General features: G+C 42.7%; 1 protein-coding gene across 1 annotated transcript in view; it reads right to left on the bottom strand.

The window, feature by feature from the left end:
- Window positions 1-18,512, bottom strand: part of SH3RF3 (SH3 domain containing ring finger 3) — a 254,882-nt gene that overhangs the window by 77,863 nt on the left and 158,507 nt on the right. The window contains exons 2-3 of the mRNA XM_082043534.1: window positions 16,597-16,872; window positions 8,664-8,759 (exon numbers count right to left, since the gene is read on the bottom strand). Coding sequence (XP_081899660.1) covers window positions 8,664-8,759; window positions 16,597-16,872 — 372 coding nt within the window. The remainder of the gene's footprint in view (window positions 1-8,663; window positions 8,760-16,596; window positions 16,873-18,512) is intronic.

Raw genomic sequence — 18,512 nt, 5'->3', positions numbered from 1 at the left:
CTTCAATGTAAATACTCTTTGCTGGCAAAATGGCAGGTGTTACGAGCAAGGAGCACTGGGGGCTCACCCTTTGACAAAATGCAGAGCACAGACTCACAGCCTGAGCAACCACAGAAGAGGAGCAGTTCCCCCTCCCTCTGGAGGGGCAGCCCTGCCTTCCCCTCCTAACTGATGTAGAGAAACAAGCTCTTCTATAAGAAGGCTCATCTGAGGTGTCTCCATTAAGCAGCAATGCCTATTTCTCTCCCTGTGAACACCTGTTTTTCTCTGTCAATTGTAAAGGGGAATCCAGACAATTAGCTCAGATGTAGAGATCTATCTGCTGTTGGTCAGATGAACTGTACCCAGAGACCCATAAGGTCTCACAAAGGATTTGGAAGAGTATTTCCCAGTTTAAAAATGCTACTGGAGGCAGAAGTGTTGTTCTCTTGCTGGTCCTGCTTCTTGGTGTGACTCGCCAATATGACTGCACTTCAGCAGATGTCTCACCATCCAACATAAAATTTAGAAGTGTAAAAGAAGGAGTGGAAAAATGGATGAAAGGACAGTAAAGAGAAAGAAAACACTAAAATGAAGGAAAACGTCAAGTAGGACACAACAGTTTGTCAAGAAGTTTTGTTCTCTCTGTCCAGGGAAGTTGGGAGTCATCCCTAGTGCTTGTTTTATAACAAAAACAACACTGGAGCCATAACAGAAGAACGTCAAATTTGAGGCAGAAACGAAAACAGCGCAGAAATAACAGGAAAGAGACAGAATTCTACCCAGGACCAGAAAACACGTACTCAAGCACAAGCATAGTTCAGGAGAGCTGGAGGCAAAGGGAAGGGCTTGTGGCAGTGCTGGGTGCCAATAGCACAGGGCAGAGCAGCACGCAAAAAACGCAGCAGGCGAGACCCCGGACAGTTTGCACTGGGAAGGATGACAAGTGGGATTTTGCAGAGGAAGTGCTGGAAGTCCTTGAGTGAACTGTGGCTAGAGATCAAAGCCTTCTTAACAGGCCAAGAGCAAAAGTGAGTCCATCTTACCTAGGTACCTAACTTGTACTTCAATCTTTTGGCACCTAGGAGGCAGTGCTTCGAAAATGTCCCATGCATATATGAAAATAATAAATATGTTTTTGAAAGACTCATGAAATGGTCTCCTTTGCCAAGGTTGTGTGCTTAAGTTGGCTGAGCTGGAAACCTTCTATAAATAACCTCAGAGAGTTAATTTTACAAAATAAAATCTAGGAAATTCAGATGTTACTCATCATGGGGGTGGGCGGAGAAAGTATTCCTGAACGTGACAGCTGGCCAATTTCTCATTTAACAGTCCCTGAAAGAGTAAGAGGTGATAACAATTTGAATGTGGTTTTGATTAATAGAAAGATCGGTCATAACACATAAACCCAAATAACTTAATTATGAGTTCATTCCTGTTAAAGCAGGCAGGAGGGCAAGCAAGAGAAGACCTGTAACTAAAACTGTCAGTTCCCAAAAGGCAAATTTTCACAACTTACAGTTATGTCTAAATTTATGTGCTGGGTCTCACTGTGGCTCACCACAGGTCTCATGACTGTCTGGGCTGGAGGATGACTCAAATGTGACAGCACTCCCACCTATCTCTCTGTGTAGGCTTCCCCTCTGTGGCACCCACCTGAGATGAACTTTGGAGGAACCTGTTTTCCGATGCAGAAACCAGAAAGCAATCCTGCAATGACTTGTCCAGACATAGCCCGAGGGGCGTGAGTGGTTAAAAAAGGTCTACTGAGTTGAGGAGCTCTGCTAATCTAATGTGGGGGGAAACCTGGCATCAAAGTCAAAAGGTGACAATGCAGCTCAATTTCGTATCCTGAAGATGGAGGAAAGTCTTATTGACTCTGCATGAGTGATAGCCTCATGAAGGATGCTAGAAATTAACAGAAAACTTAAATTACTCAGTTTTTTAAAAGAAGATTTTTACCTGAAGTCATGCTAATTTGCATTTTACATAGGAAACTGAATCAGAGCAAAAGGTTCTTTATATAAGCAAAAGGGAAAACAAGAAATTGAACTGTTATTCAGAAAAGATGGGTCTCAGTTGAAAAAGAATGTGTATGTATGTAATTTACACATATAATTCTATATTATATTATTCTATATTATTCTACATTGTATATTCAATCTTCTTTTCCTTTCTGATTGCTAATACTCTTAGTTTTCCTGACTCACATCACAGTTATTTGAAGTCCTTTAAATTATTTTACTTTGTATGTGTGTAACAGCACTTTAAATCAATAAGTTTTACTCATGGATTGATGTGAAAGTAGAAGTAGGTGTTCTTACTGAGGTCCCTCTTGCAGCCTACAACGCTAATTCTGCATATTTTAGTTTGAATGTGAAACATGGGAACTGCATTTTGTACTCCCTTCATGTAGAAATCTGATACCAAAAAGTATCTTGGAATGTTCTACCATATTCTATGCAAGAGAAAAATGAGTAGGATCAACTTTTTAGAAACTATGAAGGTGCAGGAATGAAAGTCTTAAAACAATGTAATTACAAAGTTGGAAAATGCATATCAATAAAGCTTTTCAACAGAAATTAGCTAAGCACCTTGTAGAACTTAGATTATTGTCAGCTTTACAAGGTTCTTATTCCATTTTTATCTGACACACAAAAGGAGAGAGAACAGAAAAAAATCAATTCTGATGTTAATGGGTATAATTCTTAACTCATTAGTGTTACACCTACTTACTACTGGGATAAATTTGCTCCTCTGAGATTTAGTAAGTCAGCTTTTCTAAAATCATCTGCATTCATTTCCTTCTACCCACCTTTCAAAAGCCTCCTTTTTGATTAGCATTAAATGATTCTGGCACAGCTAAAACGAACCATTTTGACAGTCCGTAAAAACAGAGATCGTATGTGCTTTTTGGAAAGGGCACCAAACAAACGTCACTATCTTATTATTGTCTAACGCTCCTTTTTTTTGGAAGGATTTCATAAAGGCTACTCTGAAAGGTGCAGAGTGTGCTGCTGCAAAGACCATACATATATAAACGATGGGTCAGATATTAAGGTTGAATTATGAGAGTCCCATAGAAGTCCATCTGTCCTGCAGCTCAAGGGAGGTACCAAACAGATTGAGAAGTGAGAAAACACAGCCAGGAAGTGGATAGGGCAACAATTATTTGTTGATGTTATTGAAAATGGTCAAAATGTCTATTAGAGCTATGAATGCACAGATGCACACATCTGAGTTTTCAAGAATATATCTGTGATGGCTGCCTCTGGGGACACCAGGATATTCAGAAACAGCTAAGCTGGTAGTCTGTAGATAGAGAAAAAAACAAAATCAAAAACCAAAACACCAAGCCAACAAAAACAATAAAACCAAGCCAACCAAACAAAAAACCCACAGTACATGAAAGCAAGAAAGCAAATAAGCAAGCAAGCAAGCAAGCAAGAAAGAAAGAGGAAGGAAGAAAATAAGATATCCCCCCAAAATCAAACAAACAGACAAACCCCAAACAGAAGAAAACCAAACCAAACAAACCAAAAAATCACAAACAAACAACTGAAAAAAAACAACCCAACCCAACCCAAATCTGCTATCCAGACTGAATACCAGACTGGTGGCCACACTGCCAGGAAAACATTCAAGAATCCCAAAGCCAAGCAGGTCTATAGGCTGGGCTATGGGAAAGGCTGCTCTCTTCACAGCAGTTCCCGGCATCCCCTATTGGAAACCTCCAAGTCTTCAGATTAACTGAACACACAGACACACACATACACATACACCAAACTCTCAGCCATTTTCATGCACCTGCAGGCTAACCGAAGGTTACACTCAGTAAAATACACGGTCGCACAGTTAAGGGCAAATTCTGCTGGGAAGATGGGTCTCTGACACACCATTCAATGACCACAGCTGGGATCCTGGCAAATGTGCTCAGATTGCTCTGTATGGGTTAAGCTGTTTTAGGATGACTGGTGGGTAGATCCAGTGGTGCAGCACAAAATCATTAAATGTGGTGTTTTGCTCTGCAAAGCTAATTCTGGAATGAAAAATCATGGTTTTCTTTAATAAGTGCACTTGGCTTTGGAATTTTGTTTTGTTTTGGATGAACTCCTTTCAAACACTGAGTTGCAAGAATTCTTTTTTTTTCCCTGGCGTCTCCAGGGAGTCTTGTGGTTCTATGTTGCGGAGCACTGAAACCATCAGCTCTGCCCATTCTCCTCCCTTTTTCTGCTAGATCTTCTTTCCATCTTTTTCTTTTTTCTTTTTTTTTTTTCTTTTTTGACTGTGAAGAACAGGAGATCCCCATTACCTTGCTTCACTGCTCTGTAGAAAGAATTTTAGAAGTCCTAATATCACTTAATCACAGCTTTCAGTGCCCCTGCTGCCATAAAACATTATAACAATGGGCTGGCACTTCACCAATTGTAATTTGCTGATATTACAGTCACAGTAGTGCTCAACGTAATTGTCTTGCTCTACCACTGAGTCGTAAGGCTTCTTGATCTCAGTCAATACTTCTTTGCACTGGGGTCTGTTGTCAGAAATTTTGGTCTAACAGCAACCTTCCAAATACTTGGCACACCATTGCCCCCAAATTCATTCCCAGATGCTTAAATCTATTAGGACACACTTTATTCTTCATTCTTCTCTATTTTACAGATAACAGCACACTTACAACTCCCAAACAGAGATAATAACAGTGGTTATTAAGAATGAAGGAGCGAGCTTGAAGACAGTAAAATAAATTTAGTTAGGACTTTGAATTCCTTGTAGGTCCAAAACTCCTCCCAGCAAGAATACAACTTCAAACCATACGCATTATTAACAAGATGTTTATTTCAGGAGAGAAGGCACCTTGAGAATCAATTTGATTATGTTGTGTTTTTCTGTAGACAAATTAAAACATAAATTATCAGCTGAAATGACTTCTACTGGAGACGAAGGGCAGCAACAAAATAAGAAAAAAACAAACAAAAAGTGCGACCGCTCCCTGACAGAACATATTGTGTGTGACTCATTCTGTAAAAGTCACCATTGTGAGCTGCAAATATTTATTCGTTATATGATTGTTGCTTCTCTGAGGTTGGGAGAGAGATGACACTACAGAGGCAGCAAAAAGCCTCTCTGCAGAGAGCTGTCAGACACAGCAGGCATACAAGCACCCTCACTGGACACTTGTAGGGAATAAAGCATAAAATCCAGGCCACGCCACACTTATATGGCTCTACAGACAACCACACGTAATGCTGAGATACAGACATTCTAGAACACTGCAGGGAGCAGATATATTTTGATGTCTTCCGAGAGCTTTTTGTGTCACTGCCACTAAACCATGTCTAAAAACCCCGTCTAAATGCCTTTTAAACACCTCGAGGGATGGTGACTCCAATGCCTGACAACCCTTTCTGGGAAAAAAAATTTCCTAATATCCAATCTAAACCTCCCCTGGCACAACTTGAGGCCATTTCCTCTCATCCTGTCACCTGTTACTTGGGAGAAGAGACCAAGCCCCTCCATGCTACAACCTCCTTTCAGGTGGTTGCAGAGAACGATAAGGTCTCCCCTCAGCCTCCTTTTCTCCAGGCTGAACAGCCCCAGTTCCCTCAGCTGCTCCTCATCAGACTTGTGCTCCAGACCCCTCACCAGCTTCATTGCCCTTCTCTGAACTTGCTCCAGCACCTCAGTGTCTTTCTTATGATGAGGAGCCCAAAACTGAACACAGGATTCGAGATGCAGCCTCGCCAGTGCTGAATACAGTGGCACAATCACTTATTTAGTCCTGCTGGCCACACTATTCCTGATACAAGCCAGGATGCTGTTGGTCTTTTCTGGCCACCTGGGCACACTGCTGGCTCGTGTTCAACTGGCTGTCGATCAACACCCCCAGATCCCTCTCTGACTGGCAGCTTTCCAGCCACTCTTCCCCAAGCCTGTAGCACTGCCTGGGGAGCCCAGGAAGATGCCTCAGGCTTTTACATGGGCCAGATGAGCCCAGGTGCTGGGAGGCCAGTGGGGTTCCTGATGAGGAATTCACTGGTGGCCTCAGCAGAGTTGTGGTACACCCCTCTTTCCCACCCTCCAGTGGAATATATGTGAAAATGCTTTGTAAAAAAGCACTTACGAAAGCCTTTCTTACAAGCATCTGTGGGAGAGGTGTGGTAGTATATTGCCAGGATGAAGTCTCACAAAAGTGGGGCCACAACAAGGATTATACCCCCTGCTGTAGCTCTGGCATGCTCAGCTCTAAGATCCTTGAGGTGACCAGCTTGTTTTCTAATACTCTGGCTGCTGTTAGTGAGGGTAAGAGCTCTTGTCTGGGCTGTGGGAGCAGCTAAGGACATTAGAATCTGCCGTTAGAGAGGGGTTCCGGGCTGGAATTTGCTCTATCTGGAGCGCAGGCCTTTGGATGCCATGCAAAATCCCACACACTTCAATTGATCAGCTCACGCAAGTGCAAGGCTACTTTGAGAGTTAAGCTTTGCTTATTCTGCACATTTTGCCAAGATTCTGAAAACCACTTAATGGACTTGGACACACTGAAGGAGAGTTTTTAGATTCAAGTGCTACTTGTTTAATGGATTTATTTTATAAACATTGGCATTTAGATTTTCAAAACTTCTTTGGGATTTGGCCTAGTGATTCCTTTTAATTTTTAATGTAAAGTAACATCTGAAGCTGACAACAGCAGTATGATTGTATAACTCCAATAGTTGCATAAGCTCATCTCATATTCAGAACAAGGCCTCCATCCACTAGGACGTGGATGAAATAGATGGCTGATGTTTCTGTCTGGAGGATCATTTCTCTTTGGCTTTACAAACAGTGGCACAAATATGATGCCTGTGCCACCCAAGTATCTCATTTGAAAAGGCCTTTCAAGCCTCCAGATTTCAAATTTAGACAGATAAAAGATATGCATGTGTGTATATATGCAAATATATGCATAAGTGTATATAGTTGTATTTATTTTATATATGCATGTGTCTATGTATGTGCACACACACATTTCTCCATATGTTCTTCTCCCCTGGTGCTGGCTACCTGGCTGTTTGCATCTCTTTAGAAACTTCCAGCATTGCTGTTCTGACTCTGCAGTGCTATCTCCTGCTCCTCTACGGCCACCCTGGACGTGCTAGTGCCTGGAGAACTTCAGTGAGACATCATTGCACATGTTCCCAAAGGGATGTTCCCCTGAGGCTTCGAGCCCCTCACCCTGTGAGAGCAGTAATTAAGGAGAACAGATACCTAGGGGCTGGAGAGGGATGAGGGTGCTGTATAGTGTGCAGGCAGTGCAAGCACTTAGAGCATGCAGGTGAAACTAGAGCTGGGGAAAGGTGGTGGGTTGCAACAGTGGCTGGCTGCGCAGAGTTCCCCAGTTCACTCTTTCTGCAGCAAAGTTCAGGACAGTAACACCTCACTCCCCCGCAACAAGAAAGAGAAAGGACAAAGGATGAAATCTGGAAGAAACCCAGCTTTCTTATTTAAGCACAACAAACTGAAAATGTCTTACATGTTCAGAATAGAAGAAAACTAGTCATTAACTTATTTGAGGCAGCTGGTTTCCCAATAATGGCTCCTACACATTCTGGTTTTAATATTATTGTTCTTGTCAACTGCGGGAACGCAATATATATTAATGATGGTTTATTCCAAATTGGTCATTGTCGGAGTTAATAATTAGGTAGTCAGGCACTAATTAGCTCTGTTTTGTCTCAAATCATTAACTAAGAAATCTGGAGAAGTAATTTGGGAGGCAGGCATCAGAGCCACACACAATAGGGTGGGCTACACTGTGGGCACAAGAGACGCTTCACTCCAGAGAGCGGCACCAGTCTATGCCTGGGAGCACTGTCGGGGTGATATCTCTTTAAGTACCAGATGCAGAAAGTCAGCACCTTGAAAAAATACTTATACATGTGATGCCTGTTGGTTCTTTGCACCTCTAGTTCACCCACGAAGGAGGAAAGCTCCTTGAAGGCAACACCTGGCATCTGGACAACAGAGTTTCTCCAGTGGGGCCACCATGGGCCACCACTGCTGGCTGCTGCTCTTCTCCTGAGTGGCATCCAGCTGGACTGACACCAGCAAGAAGGCAGGCAGCAGTGGGAAGAGGTGGCACAACTGGTCTGTTTGGAGGATATGGAGACTCCGCATTCACTCTGAAATAAACCTTCCATGGAACTGACTGCAGGGAAGTCCTCAGGGCAAGGGTGGGTGCAGTGCACAGCGGATGAGGGACCCTGGGCACACAGGTGGAACTGCCCAAGCAGTCAGGAGCCCCCCTCTGAAGGTCTGTGCTTTCAGGGCATGGCTGAGCCTGCACCGCTGCTCCCCACCTGACAGCAGCACCCACCTCTCCTCAGGTGCGTGCAAGATGCCCCACCTGAAATCATCCTCCCCTATTTTCCCTACATATCGTGGAGATTACACCAGAAATGCTACATGGAAAGCCTTCAACTGTACTTCAGGGCATATATTTTGCTGGCCACTTTAAACTGAATTGAATGTATCCTTACAGTGCCTTAGGGGTCTGCAACCAAAAAAAAACCAATTTTCAGTTATTCTGGTCTTATTTGTTCTCACTTAATAATTTTAAAGGCTATCCTGCCTTTGTGGGCACAAAAAAATGCCCGCAAGATGTCAAGAACAACAACCACCACCACCACCTGTTATGAACTTACCTCAACATAGAGGATAGGAAAAATGCCAATCTTGTCACCCAGCATTCCTTCTGCCCAGTTGTCATCTACCCTCCTGATGACCGTCAAAATTTCATCCTAAAATCAGAGATACACAAAATGCAAAATCAGATTTTTGTCAGTAGAACAATGCCAGTTTTTAGTTATCCACATGACAGCTCAGGGAGAGTACACAGAGGAGCCCATAAGCCAGGTAAAAATGCTCCCTGAGCCCTGGTGCAACAGCATCCCTGGCCCAGCAGCCCATCCCAGGCATCCCATCCAGAGTGCACTGAAGAACTTTGCAGACCTATGCAGCTGATGCTGGCTGCCAGCAGCTCCAAGGGTCTGGTCACAGCAGGTGAGAATAAGTAACTCCTGGCTTCATTGCAGGGACAGGGGGAATGTTTGACCCAGGAGGCCACCTCTAGCCCAAAGGTGAAAACCTTCTAGCACAGAGCTGCCCCTCTCCATCTGAGAGGCCATCATGGTGTTTGGCTGCTCCAGAAGACAATTCAAAGGGAACCACCAGTAGAGCACAGGTAGTTCTCAAAACACTTCCAACAAGAAGCATAAGGTATAGCAGGAGGTGCTCAGCAACCATCCTGCACTGCTGATGCACTGAATGTCAGTTTTCCTTTTTTAAAAAAAAAATTTAGGAGGGAAAAGTGCAAAGCAGGTAAAAATACAATGATAACATAATAAAAAAGTTGCAGCCAACTGCTGGATCAGCTTCAGTATAGATACAAGTTTGTGTTCTAAAACCAATGGCATTTTAATATTATATTTAATATAAGGGATCTTAGATTTCAGCTGAGGATGAACTTTTTTGTGATTTTAAAACAGGAGATTAAGAAAAGTGCAGCTAATATTCATATTGCTCAAAGTTGCTCTTGATAAAGTTAAAACCTAGAACATAACAGTCACCACAAAAGCTCGGGTGAGTAGAACCAAGCCCTGAGTTTTCCCAGTATGAGATGCTCAATTTGTCATTGCATTTCTGCCACCACTTCCATCTGCTGGGGCTGTCACACCAAACCCAGCCTTGAGCCAGCAGAGCTTCAAAGGCTGCAGAAGGCACCTCTCTCTGCGGGGCACCGCCTGGATGCCCAGATCTCCTATGGCCTGAGGAAAGGAACGGGCTGAGAGAAGCTGTGAAGGGAAGTTTGCTGACAACATCCATTCCCTCATGGCACCCAGTCTTTGTCCGTTCCTCTGCACAGATGTATAACAAAGAAGAAAACATCTTCCTCCAGAAAACTGAGACTGGAGGCATTCAAGACCTGCCTGGACGCCTTCCTGTATAACCTCATCTAGGTGTTCCTTTCGAGGTCCCTTCCAATCCCTAACATTCTGTGATTCTGTGTGATTCAGTGAGTTCCCTGCCATTCTCACTTTATTTCCACCACTCACTCTAGGAAAATAAGACCTACATATGGTCTATCACCCTCCAAGTAACAAGCTATGCATGTTAACTGGTCAGGCAAGGGAAGCTGTTTTTTTGCAGATACTTCTCATGTAGAAAAAACCCCACAAATTCCTGACCCAGGATGTTCTGACCATGGATTTACGTTGATAGAAAATGACCAGAACAGGGATGTGATATGATGTACTTTGCAGTTTTTGAACATGTGCATTTTGAACATGTGCTCTTGGAAATAGTTTAAATGTTTCATTTGAATTATTCATCTGAATGATCCATTAGGGGAAAGCTCAGAGAAACAGCCACAGACTGAGACTTTCAGCTATTTATTACAGCTGGAAGGATGCAAAAAGAATTTGTGCATTTAATTTCCTGAAGAAACAGATAGCATTCCCTTCCAAAGCCCTGTCTGCACAGACCATTTTTGATCTGTGTAAAGAGCTGACAGCAATACAACTCTGCAAAGTTTCCATATGCTCTTACGAAAGACTGATTATCACAAAATCAGAATCTAGGTAAAGGGGTAAGTGAGGAAAATAAAAGATTGCGTTGCTTCATGAACCTGCTACAAGTGTTCCTATTTTCTATATTTGTTCAGCTATTTTCTTAAAAGACTTCTTAAAAACCCAGAGTGGGATGGGTCTACACTTTCACCATATTTTTATGTATGCGTATACAATCTTATGTATGTGCATACATGTGTGTATGCATGTATAAGTGTAGGTGTGTATATATAAGTGTATGTGTGTATATATACATATATTTGCATATATATGCACATGAACAATAAGAAATGAAGAGAAATTTTTAAGCTGTAAAACCCCAGAAGCACTTGCCAAGATTTTCTTAGAGGCACCATGCAATCTCCAACTGCAGAGCAGGCTGGACAGGCACCTGGCAAGAAAGGTTTATCCTTACTCGATCCTGCCCAAGGATGGGGCAGGGAACAAGTGACATTTGAAGATCCATTCTAACTTTACTTTCTACAGACCTATGGAATCTGGAAGCACTTCCATAGACTGACCTCAGTTTGGGTCTGCCAAGTCTGGCTGCTGAATGTATATGAGAAAATCAGACAGCTGCACAGTCTGAGATATGCTGACATTAAAAATGTGTATCTTTCTGGGAGAGCAAAGTGCAAATCCTTGAGAATGCTTTCCATTACAGAATTAGTTTTCAGAAGCGTGTTGAAAATCTCCAGGAATTAAAGCAAATCCTGAAACATCTCTTGAAATTCTTTATTAATAGAAAGTTTCTTTGAATTTGCAGCCCACAACATCATTCTATGCACTGGACTGGTGAAAGCTTCAGCATGAACTATTTTAGTACCTTAAATTAGTTGGATAGCTGTGCTACTTATAAATTCCTAGAAAGGTTCCCAAAAGGATCATGAATAGTAAAGAGCCACAGATCTCTTGGCATACCACTTCAACTTTCTGAACTTCACTGTTTCACATGTACTAAATTGATTTCCAGGCAGCATAAAGGAATCCAAGCCTCAAATCTCATTTCAAAAGCCAATGGTATCCACTGTAGTTCAACAAAGATACCTTGTGCTCTTCGTGTGTCTATTGCTAAAGTCACTAATTATTTGCTCTTTCCTACTTGCAAAAGTCTCTCTCTGTCCTTCAGAACCGGGCAGCCTTGCAACAGGCACGTGGGAGATGCAGTTCCAGTTTATAACCATTATCAGAAAGAAAGTCAAAGATAAATCACTTACAAAGCAATCTGATTGATGGAGAAATGAACCCTTTTGCTGAGAAAACAGCACAAAATTGTGTCCAATAACAGTCATGAATTACAGCCTGATTTTTACTGTTGTTATTAATGGCCATTAACGCAGCAATACAAAGCAGATGCACCTGCAATTCTGCTGAGATAACAACCCCATCTAGAGCACTGGGGAGATCTCTGCCATGGCAGGATGGCGTTGTGCAGTGCTTGATGCACCCACCGATGACATCTGCCAGCTGCTGTGAGCATCCCAACCTCCGGCTGCCACCGGGATGGTCCCTCTGTGCACAGAAACTGCTGCTGGAATGCTAAGAGGCTGGAATGTTGCGCTGCAGCCAGGAACCAGTACTGGATGTGGTGTCTCCAAGACTGGCACAACACTTGTTAAAGACTGCTGAGGGCTGGGAATGAAAGTGTTGGAAAATGAAGGAAATAGCTGATGCTATTAAAAACGTGATGAGTAATAAAGCATGGAGAACAGTTGATGCTACCTTGGCAGGTTTGAGACTCAGCCTTCAAGGGCCACATGAACTCAGGCATGCAAAGGGTGGTCCAACACCAAAAAACAAAATTGTGGGTCAAATTTGGACTCAGTCTAGGGCTGGAGAAACTACACAAACAGATAATAATGCAGTTACTCCAGATTTGCACTGCTATATCTAAGAGCAGAGCCCTCTTGTGCATGGCTTATACTGGAGAGCATGTAGCCCAAGGGAGGATGGGTTATTTTTTAAAACAGAGACAGCACCAGCCCAGGCTCATACTGGGATATCACATAAGGAGACACTAGAACACCAAGTTAAATGAGTATATCCCAAGGGCACACAATGAAACTGTGTAGGCCACATACTCATTGCAGCCACACTAGTGGACATCAGGAATAGCACTTCTGAAGCTCCTGAAGTTACACTGCTGCAGTGCTGATTCAAGGCTGGAAACCATTGTTATAGAGAGCAAAACAACGGCTAACCGGCTGATTTGGCTGATCACTGCCAAACACTGAGGAAAAATATGTCAAGTTAATGTTTCATCTTGTAGTCACTGCAGAGGAGGGAACAGTGGTGGGACCCTGTGCCTTCCCATAGGGCTCCTTTGGGAGGAGGAGTTAGAGGGAGCAGTCCACATGGTGTAACAGAATGACAGGTTGGAGCTCACTTTGTTGCACTGGATACTCAAGACAGAAGTTTCTCTGTCCCTTCTAGTTTTATACTTACACATACAAAATTATTATATTTGTTTTATCTTTGGCCTTTTATCTGCAGAGCATTGTTTGTACAGGAGGTGCAAATGGGTAAATGGAAGAAGCCCTGTGCAGCACCGCTCATTGATCTTAGCATAAGCCAGACTTCATTTCCTTGCAATCCACCTCTAGAACAAGGGGACATTTTAATTTTGAAAAAAACAAACCAAACCAAAACAACAAACAAAAACTAGTGAGAGGAAACCTCAAATATCCTTCCTTTGTTTTCTTTTACTGCACTGACAGATATTCTGACTGCATTGTAACAAAGGGGAGGGGGAAAAACAAAGTCTAGTAAAAGAGCAACAAAATATCACGGTGCAGACGATCCCTATGTTTGAGTCCTCTTCTTGTAGTTTCTCTTCAGAAGAAAACTCTTCTTTATTATATAAGTACAGTCCAATTATGGGTGTCTGATAGCATTAAATGAGTTGCAGGACACAAATAGGTTATACTAATTTGTATAAACTGTACGCCAGTTCAACCCCTCTACCTCAGAAAGAATAAACAGCATAAAAGAAATTGAGATCGGATCCAGCATCTTCAGATGCAAAGAGACATTCAAATGATGAATACTGCTCCGAGTGACAAATCGCATCTACAGTAACACAGTGCTCATGACTCTGTTGCAGAGGAATTTACTGCATCAGCAGATGATCTAAAATCTGGGCTAAACAGGAACCTTCATCAGCACAGGTGACAGCTAAAATTAGTGCCGAGAAAACCGATGAAACCATGACAGTAAAGTCCCGAGATGAAAAATAGATTATTCACTGTCAGGGAGAACAATAGGCAAGACATAAAAACAGTTACAAGGTGACAGTGCATGTAGTGGAAGGAGCTTAAGAAGAAAATAGCAGTAGAAGAGAAACCAAACCCCCTTGAGGAAAACACAGTCATCAGGGATAAAAGAATGCAGACAGTAACATGAGGGGTGAAAAAAAAAGGAAAATTGAGGGATTGAGAGTAAAGCTGTACAGCAGAAAGAAATGCTCCACGTGAGAATGACATTGGACAGCCAAGAAAATGAGAATTATCAGTACACAAAGACAGTTGTTGTACGGGAGGTATACTAATATATGGCAGCGAATATATGAGATACAAAAGTGCCTAGGAAAGGATGTGCTGTAACAAAAAGACCACAACTGGCTGCCATACCTATTAAGTTTCTCAGATCAAGCAAGCAATGAATAAGCAGGCAAGGAAGCTTGCTTCTCAGAGAAGTCACCTTTGTAACTCTGGGCAAGCAGCGAGGAAAACAACACACCAGCAAAATATATATTTACTGATAGGATCTCAAAGGTAACTTCTGGCTAGCTTTCTGGCAGTGCATAGCTGCTGCTTCTCACTAAGCAGCCCACTTTCTCACAGAGATTCACAGCTCCAGGGAGGCTGGAGACTCGCAGGGTTTGCACTGTGTGCAATCAAACACTTTGCTTGCTATGGAGCAAAAGCGCTTACAAATCTTTTGTTAAATAAATATGAGAAAGTATACATTCTAGGAAATTGTGTTCTGCTGAGAAACATTGTATGAGTGAAAAAGATGTCACATTCGGCAAGAAAATTATATGCTGCAAATAATTCATTCAGCTATAATAAGTAGCCTCAAAAGAGGAGGTCAGTAAAATCCTAGTGAAGGATATTTTTGTAATCTATTTCATATTCACTTCCAGCATAACTGTTATTACTTTATGCAATACTATAACAAACACAGACAGCTGAAATAAAACAGAAAATGACAATGAACAGGTTCTCCATGGCATTCAGTGCCATAAATTAACATTAGGGGATATGCTTTATTTTACTGTGAGTTTCTTGATATCCGTGAAGCCCATCTAAGGTCAACACAAATTGCTAGGGCGGGGGAGACAGAAAGCAGGTGGGGAGGTGGGGGAGAAGAAGAAAACATGACATTTTAAATCCAAAGGAAATTACAATATCTCAGTTTTCTCTCATTCCAAATGGAATTTATGAAACATTTTGGTTTTAAGAAAACAAAGATTTTTTTTTTTTAATGTCTGCTTTTTAATGTCTTTATGTTCTTAAAATAGGAAATACTGTGATATATAATGATAGTGTATTTCAACTGCTAATTGGTATATGGTATGCTGCAACATATATTTTGAAGCTGAATGGCATTTTAAAATGCTGGAACATCTGATTCAATGAGGAACGTTAAAAGACACATTTCCATTAGATTTTTTTCTGAAATTGAGTCGTCCTTGCAGAACATTTCAATGCGGATGAAATGTGTGCTTTTTAGACAGAAAAATTTTCTCAGAAAGTGCGTAGCCAGTTGTACTTGTTGAGTTTCACTGGCTTTACACCAACCTTGCTGTTCGTGGCAGGATCTATCTCACTGGCTTCTCCTTTAGACAAAAGAGGAGCAATTTCCCAATGATGCTAACACAGGACTTGCCCCCAGGGGAAGCTTTATGTCCAGTGCATCCTGCAGCACGGCTGGTCCAGAGGACATCACAGGGCCACCGAGAAGGCTCTGCCTCTGCAGGGAGGAGGATGTACAAGCTGGGAGAAGTCGATGTCCTTCAGCATGTTATGTGAGGGGACATCCCACTTAATAAAGGAAACTCAGCCCTGTCAGCCTGTCCCCACTAGGCTGCCTGAGCTCAAGTGCTTCAATTCAGACAGAAAGGGACCTGGGGGTACTAATTGACAGGAAGCTCAACATGAGCCATCAGTGTGCCCAGGTGGCCAAGAAGGCCAATGGTATCCTGTCCTGTATCAAAAATAGCGTGGTCAGCAGGACAAGGGAAGTGATCCTTCCCCTGTACTCTGCATTGGTGAGGCCACACCTGGAGTATTGTGTTCAGTTCTGGGCCCCTCAGTTCAGGAAAGACATTGAAGTGCTGGAGCGAGTCCAGAGAAGAGCAACAAGACTGGTGAAGGGACTTGAGCATAAGACCTATGGGGAGACGCTGAGGGAGCTGGGGTTGTTTAGTCTAGAGAAGAGGAGGCTTAGAGGTGACCTCATCACTCTCTATAACTACCTGAAGGGAAGTTATAGCCAGGTGGGGATTGGTCTCTTCTCCCAGGCAGTTAGCAATAGGACAAGGGGGCATGGGCTTAAACTCTGCCAGGGGAAATTTAGGCTGGATATTAGAAAGAAATTCTTTACAGAGAGAGTGGTCAGGCATTGGAATGGCCTGCCCAGGGAGGTGGTGGACTCGCCGTCCCTGGAGGTTTTTAAACTGAGATTGGACATGGCACTTAGTGCCATGATCTGGTAAATGGACTGGAGTTGGACCAAGGGTTGGACTCGATGATCTCTGAGGTCTTTTCCAACCCAGTCAATTCTGTGATTCTGTGATTCTGTAATTTTCTCACACAAGAAACCAGTTGAAAGAAATAAATGGAGTGCAGGGGGTTCCTGGGCAGAGCTGACTGGGGAGGCCAGGCAGATGTCCCACCGGTCCCAGCACCACTGTACTCCAGGCTCAGCTGCCAGCACCTCACACACCCCATCAGTCCCTACAGGAACAGCTTTCCAAACTTTCAAAGAGAAAAACCTCTTCCCCTACCTTGGTGAAGGTCAGGCAGTCCTTGTCTTGATCCTTATCCTTTATTTCAAAGTCGTAAAGTGCTTTGCCCTGAGGTGGAGCTTGCGGGAGGGGCTTGATACACTGGATGTAGCTGGCGGGGAAGAAGCCGTGGTTCCCATTGAGCTCCCCGTGGTACCAGTTCTCATCCACCTTCCGCCGCAGTATGATGATGTCCCCCTTGTTAAACTTGAGGTCACCGGGCTCTTTTCCCTCATACGTGTAGAGAGCTTTGCCATAGGGAAGCTGAGAAACACTCTGGGAAAACAAAATATGCAACACCTTTAAGTAAACTCCAGCCAGAACTAATTTCATTTTAAAAGCCACTTGCAGCTAGAAGCAAACGGGTCATCTATGACCAAATTACCCCAATGGCTGCAGTGGCTGCTATGTAATAGTATTCCCTGGATCTTAGTGGAAAATTAAGATGAGTATGATGGGAAGATGGAGAAGGTGTGCTATGTCAGAGGAAGCACTGCAGTTCTCTAGAAGCCCAGTTGAAACCCGCAGAACCTCATGCACTATGACGTAGTATCTGTTAATTTGCAAAATACCCTATGTAAGCAGCACTTTGTGTTTAAAAAGTAAAACTTGACAAGTCTAAAGGTAAAAAATTAGACATTTTGACCTTCAGGGTTGCTTTGGTTTCTGACGCTCAGAAGATAAACAAAACAAAACAAGCTTGGTTGGCAAGTTGAAAATTTTTCATTGTGTTTGTTTGAGCAACTCCAAATATTTTTGAGTTTGGAACTTTTAGTTTAGCTTTTGATTTTGTAATCAAATACTCTTGCTTCTTTCAAAATCCCCAAGTCTCATGCTGCTCACTGAGGGCTACTGTAAACAGTTATAATATTCTTTGTTGCTTATGAATTAATGTCCCTGTGGAAAAGCAGAACAGGCAGAATGCCTCAAATCTTTATTTTAGAACTAAAAAAAGAGATCTGAGGCTTTCACTCTCATTAAAAGAAAGAAACAAACTTTAGAAAAAAAATCACAGCACAAGAGAAAAAAAGGCCTAAAAAATTAATAGTTTGGTGTGATAGAAAAGAGAAACCTGTTTGATGGAAACTACCTGACTGTGAAGAATTCTTCCCAGAGTTTACTTTGGTCTGGTGCAAGATTATCTCACCGAGGCTGCAACTGCACAGGCTATTTTTTGGTGGAATCAATTTATACAGCCCTTGCCTTCCTTGGGTACTTGCTCCCCTTCTTGCTGAATCCCACAGAGCAGGGAGAAACTGTGTTGGACACAACTGTCTGCTGCTTTGGCCCCATAATAGCTCCTTAATCTATACTGGGGGAGAAACAGGGCATTGCTGTATTGTCATATGCCATTTTTAATTTTATTAAGCTTGAGCTATGAGTCAGTTTGCAAGCCTCAGCACAAATATGTAGTAGCACATACCACAGAGAATGTTAAAGGGGTCCTGTAAAGTCAGCCTTTCATAAGACTCTTTATTTCAGAGATGTATTTATAAAAATGACATGGTTTTCTGTTGCATATATATGTTTACGAGTAGTCTCTTCCCCACTCTGTACACTGACTGTCAATGGGGTGTCCTACAAGGATGATGAAAAAGTAAATGTTTAATAAAACACCCTGGTATTCTCCTGGGTGTTCCTTATGTCTGTACTTCAGGATGACACTCCTGTGCATATGAACAGCACTTGGATGCTTTCTGCAAGGAAAATGGTGGGGTGGCTCAGCAGAAACCCTCCATTTCCCCACCCCAGCCAGAAAAGGAGATGCTGGGATGACTTTTTATGGTATTTGTTAAAGCAACAAGCAGAGGTATTTTTCCATCCCGATGGGTGCATTAAATGGACCTGCTCTGGTCTGGCATGTTTTATGCTCTTACACCTGCATCTTTCAGCAGGACAAGGAGAAGCACCAGCCC

The sequence above is a fragment of the Streptopelia decaocto genome, assembly GCF_964273445.1.
Source record: "Streptopelia decaocto genome assembly, chromosome: 1".
Lineage (NCBI taxonomy): Eukaryota > Metazoa > Chordata > Aves > Columbiformes > Columbidae > Streptopelia > Streptopelia decaocto.
Note: the sequence above shows the minus strand (reverse complement) of the source record. Positions and strands in the feature narration are given on the sequence as shown.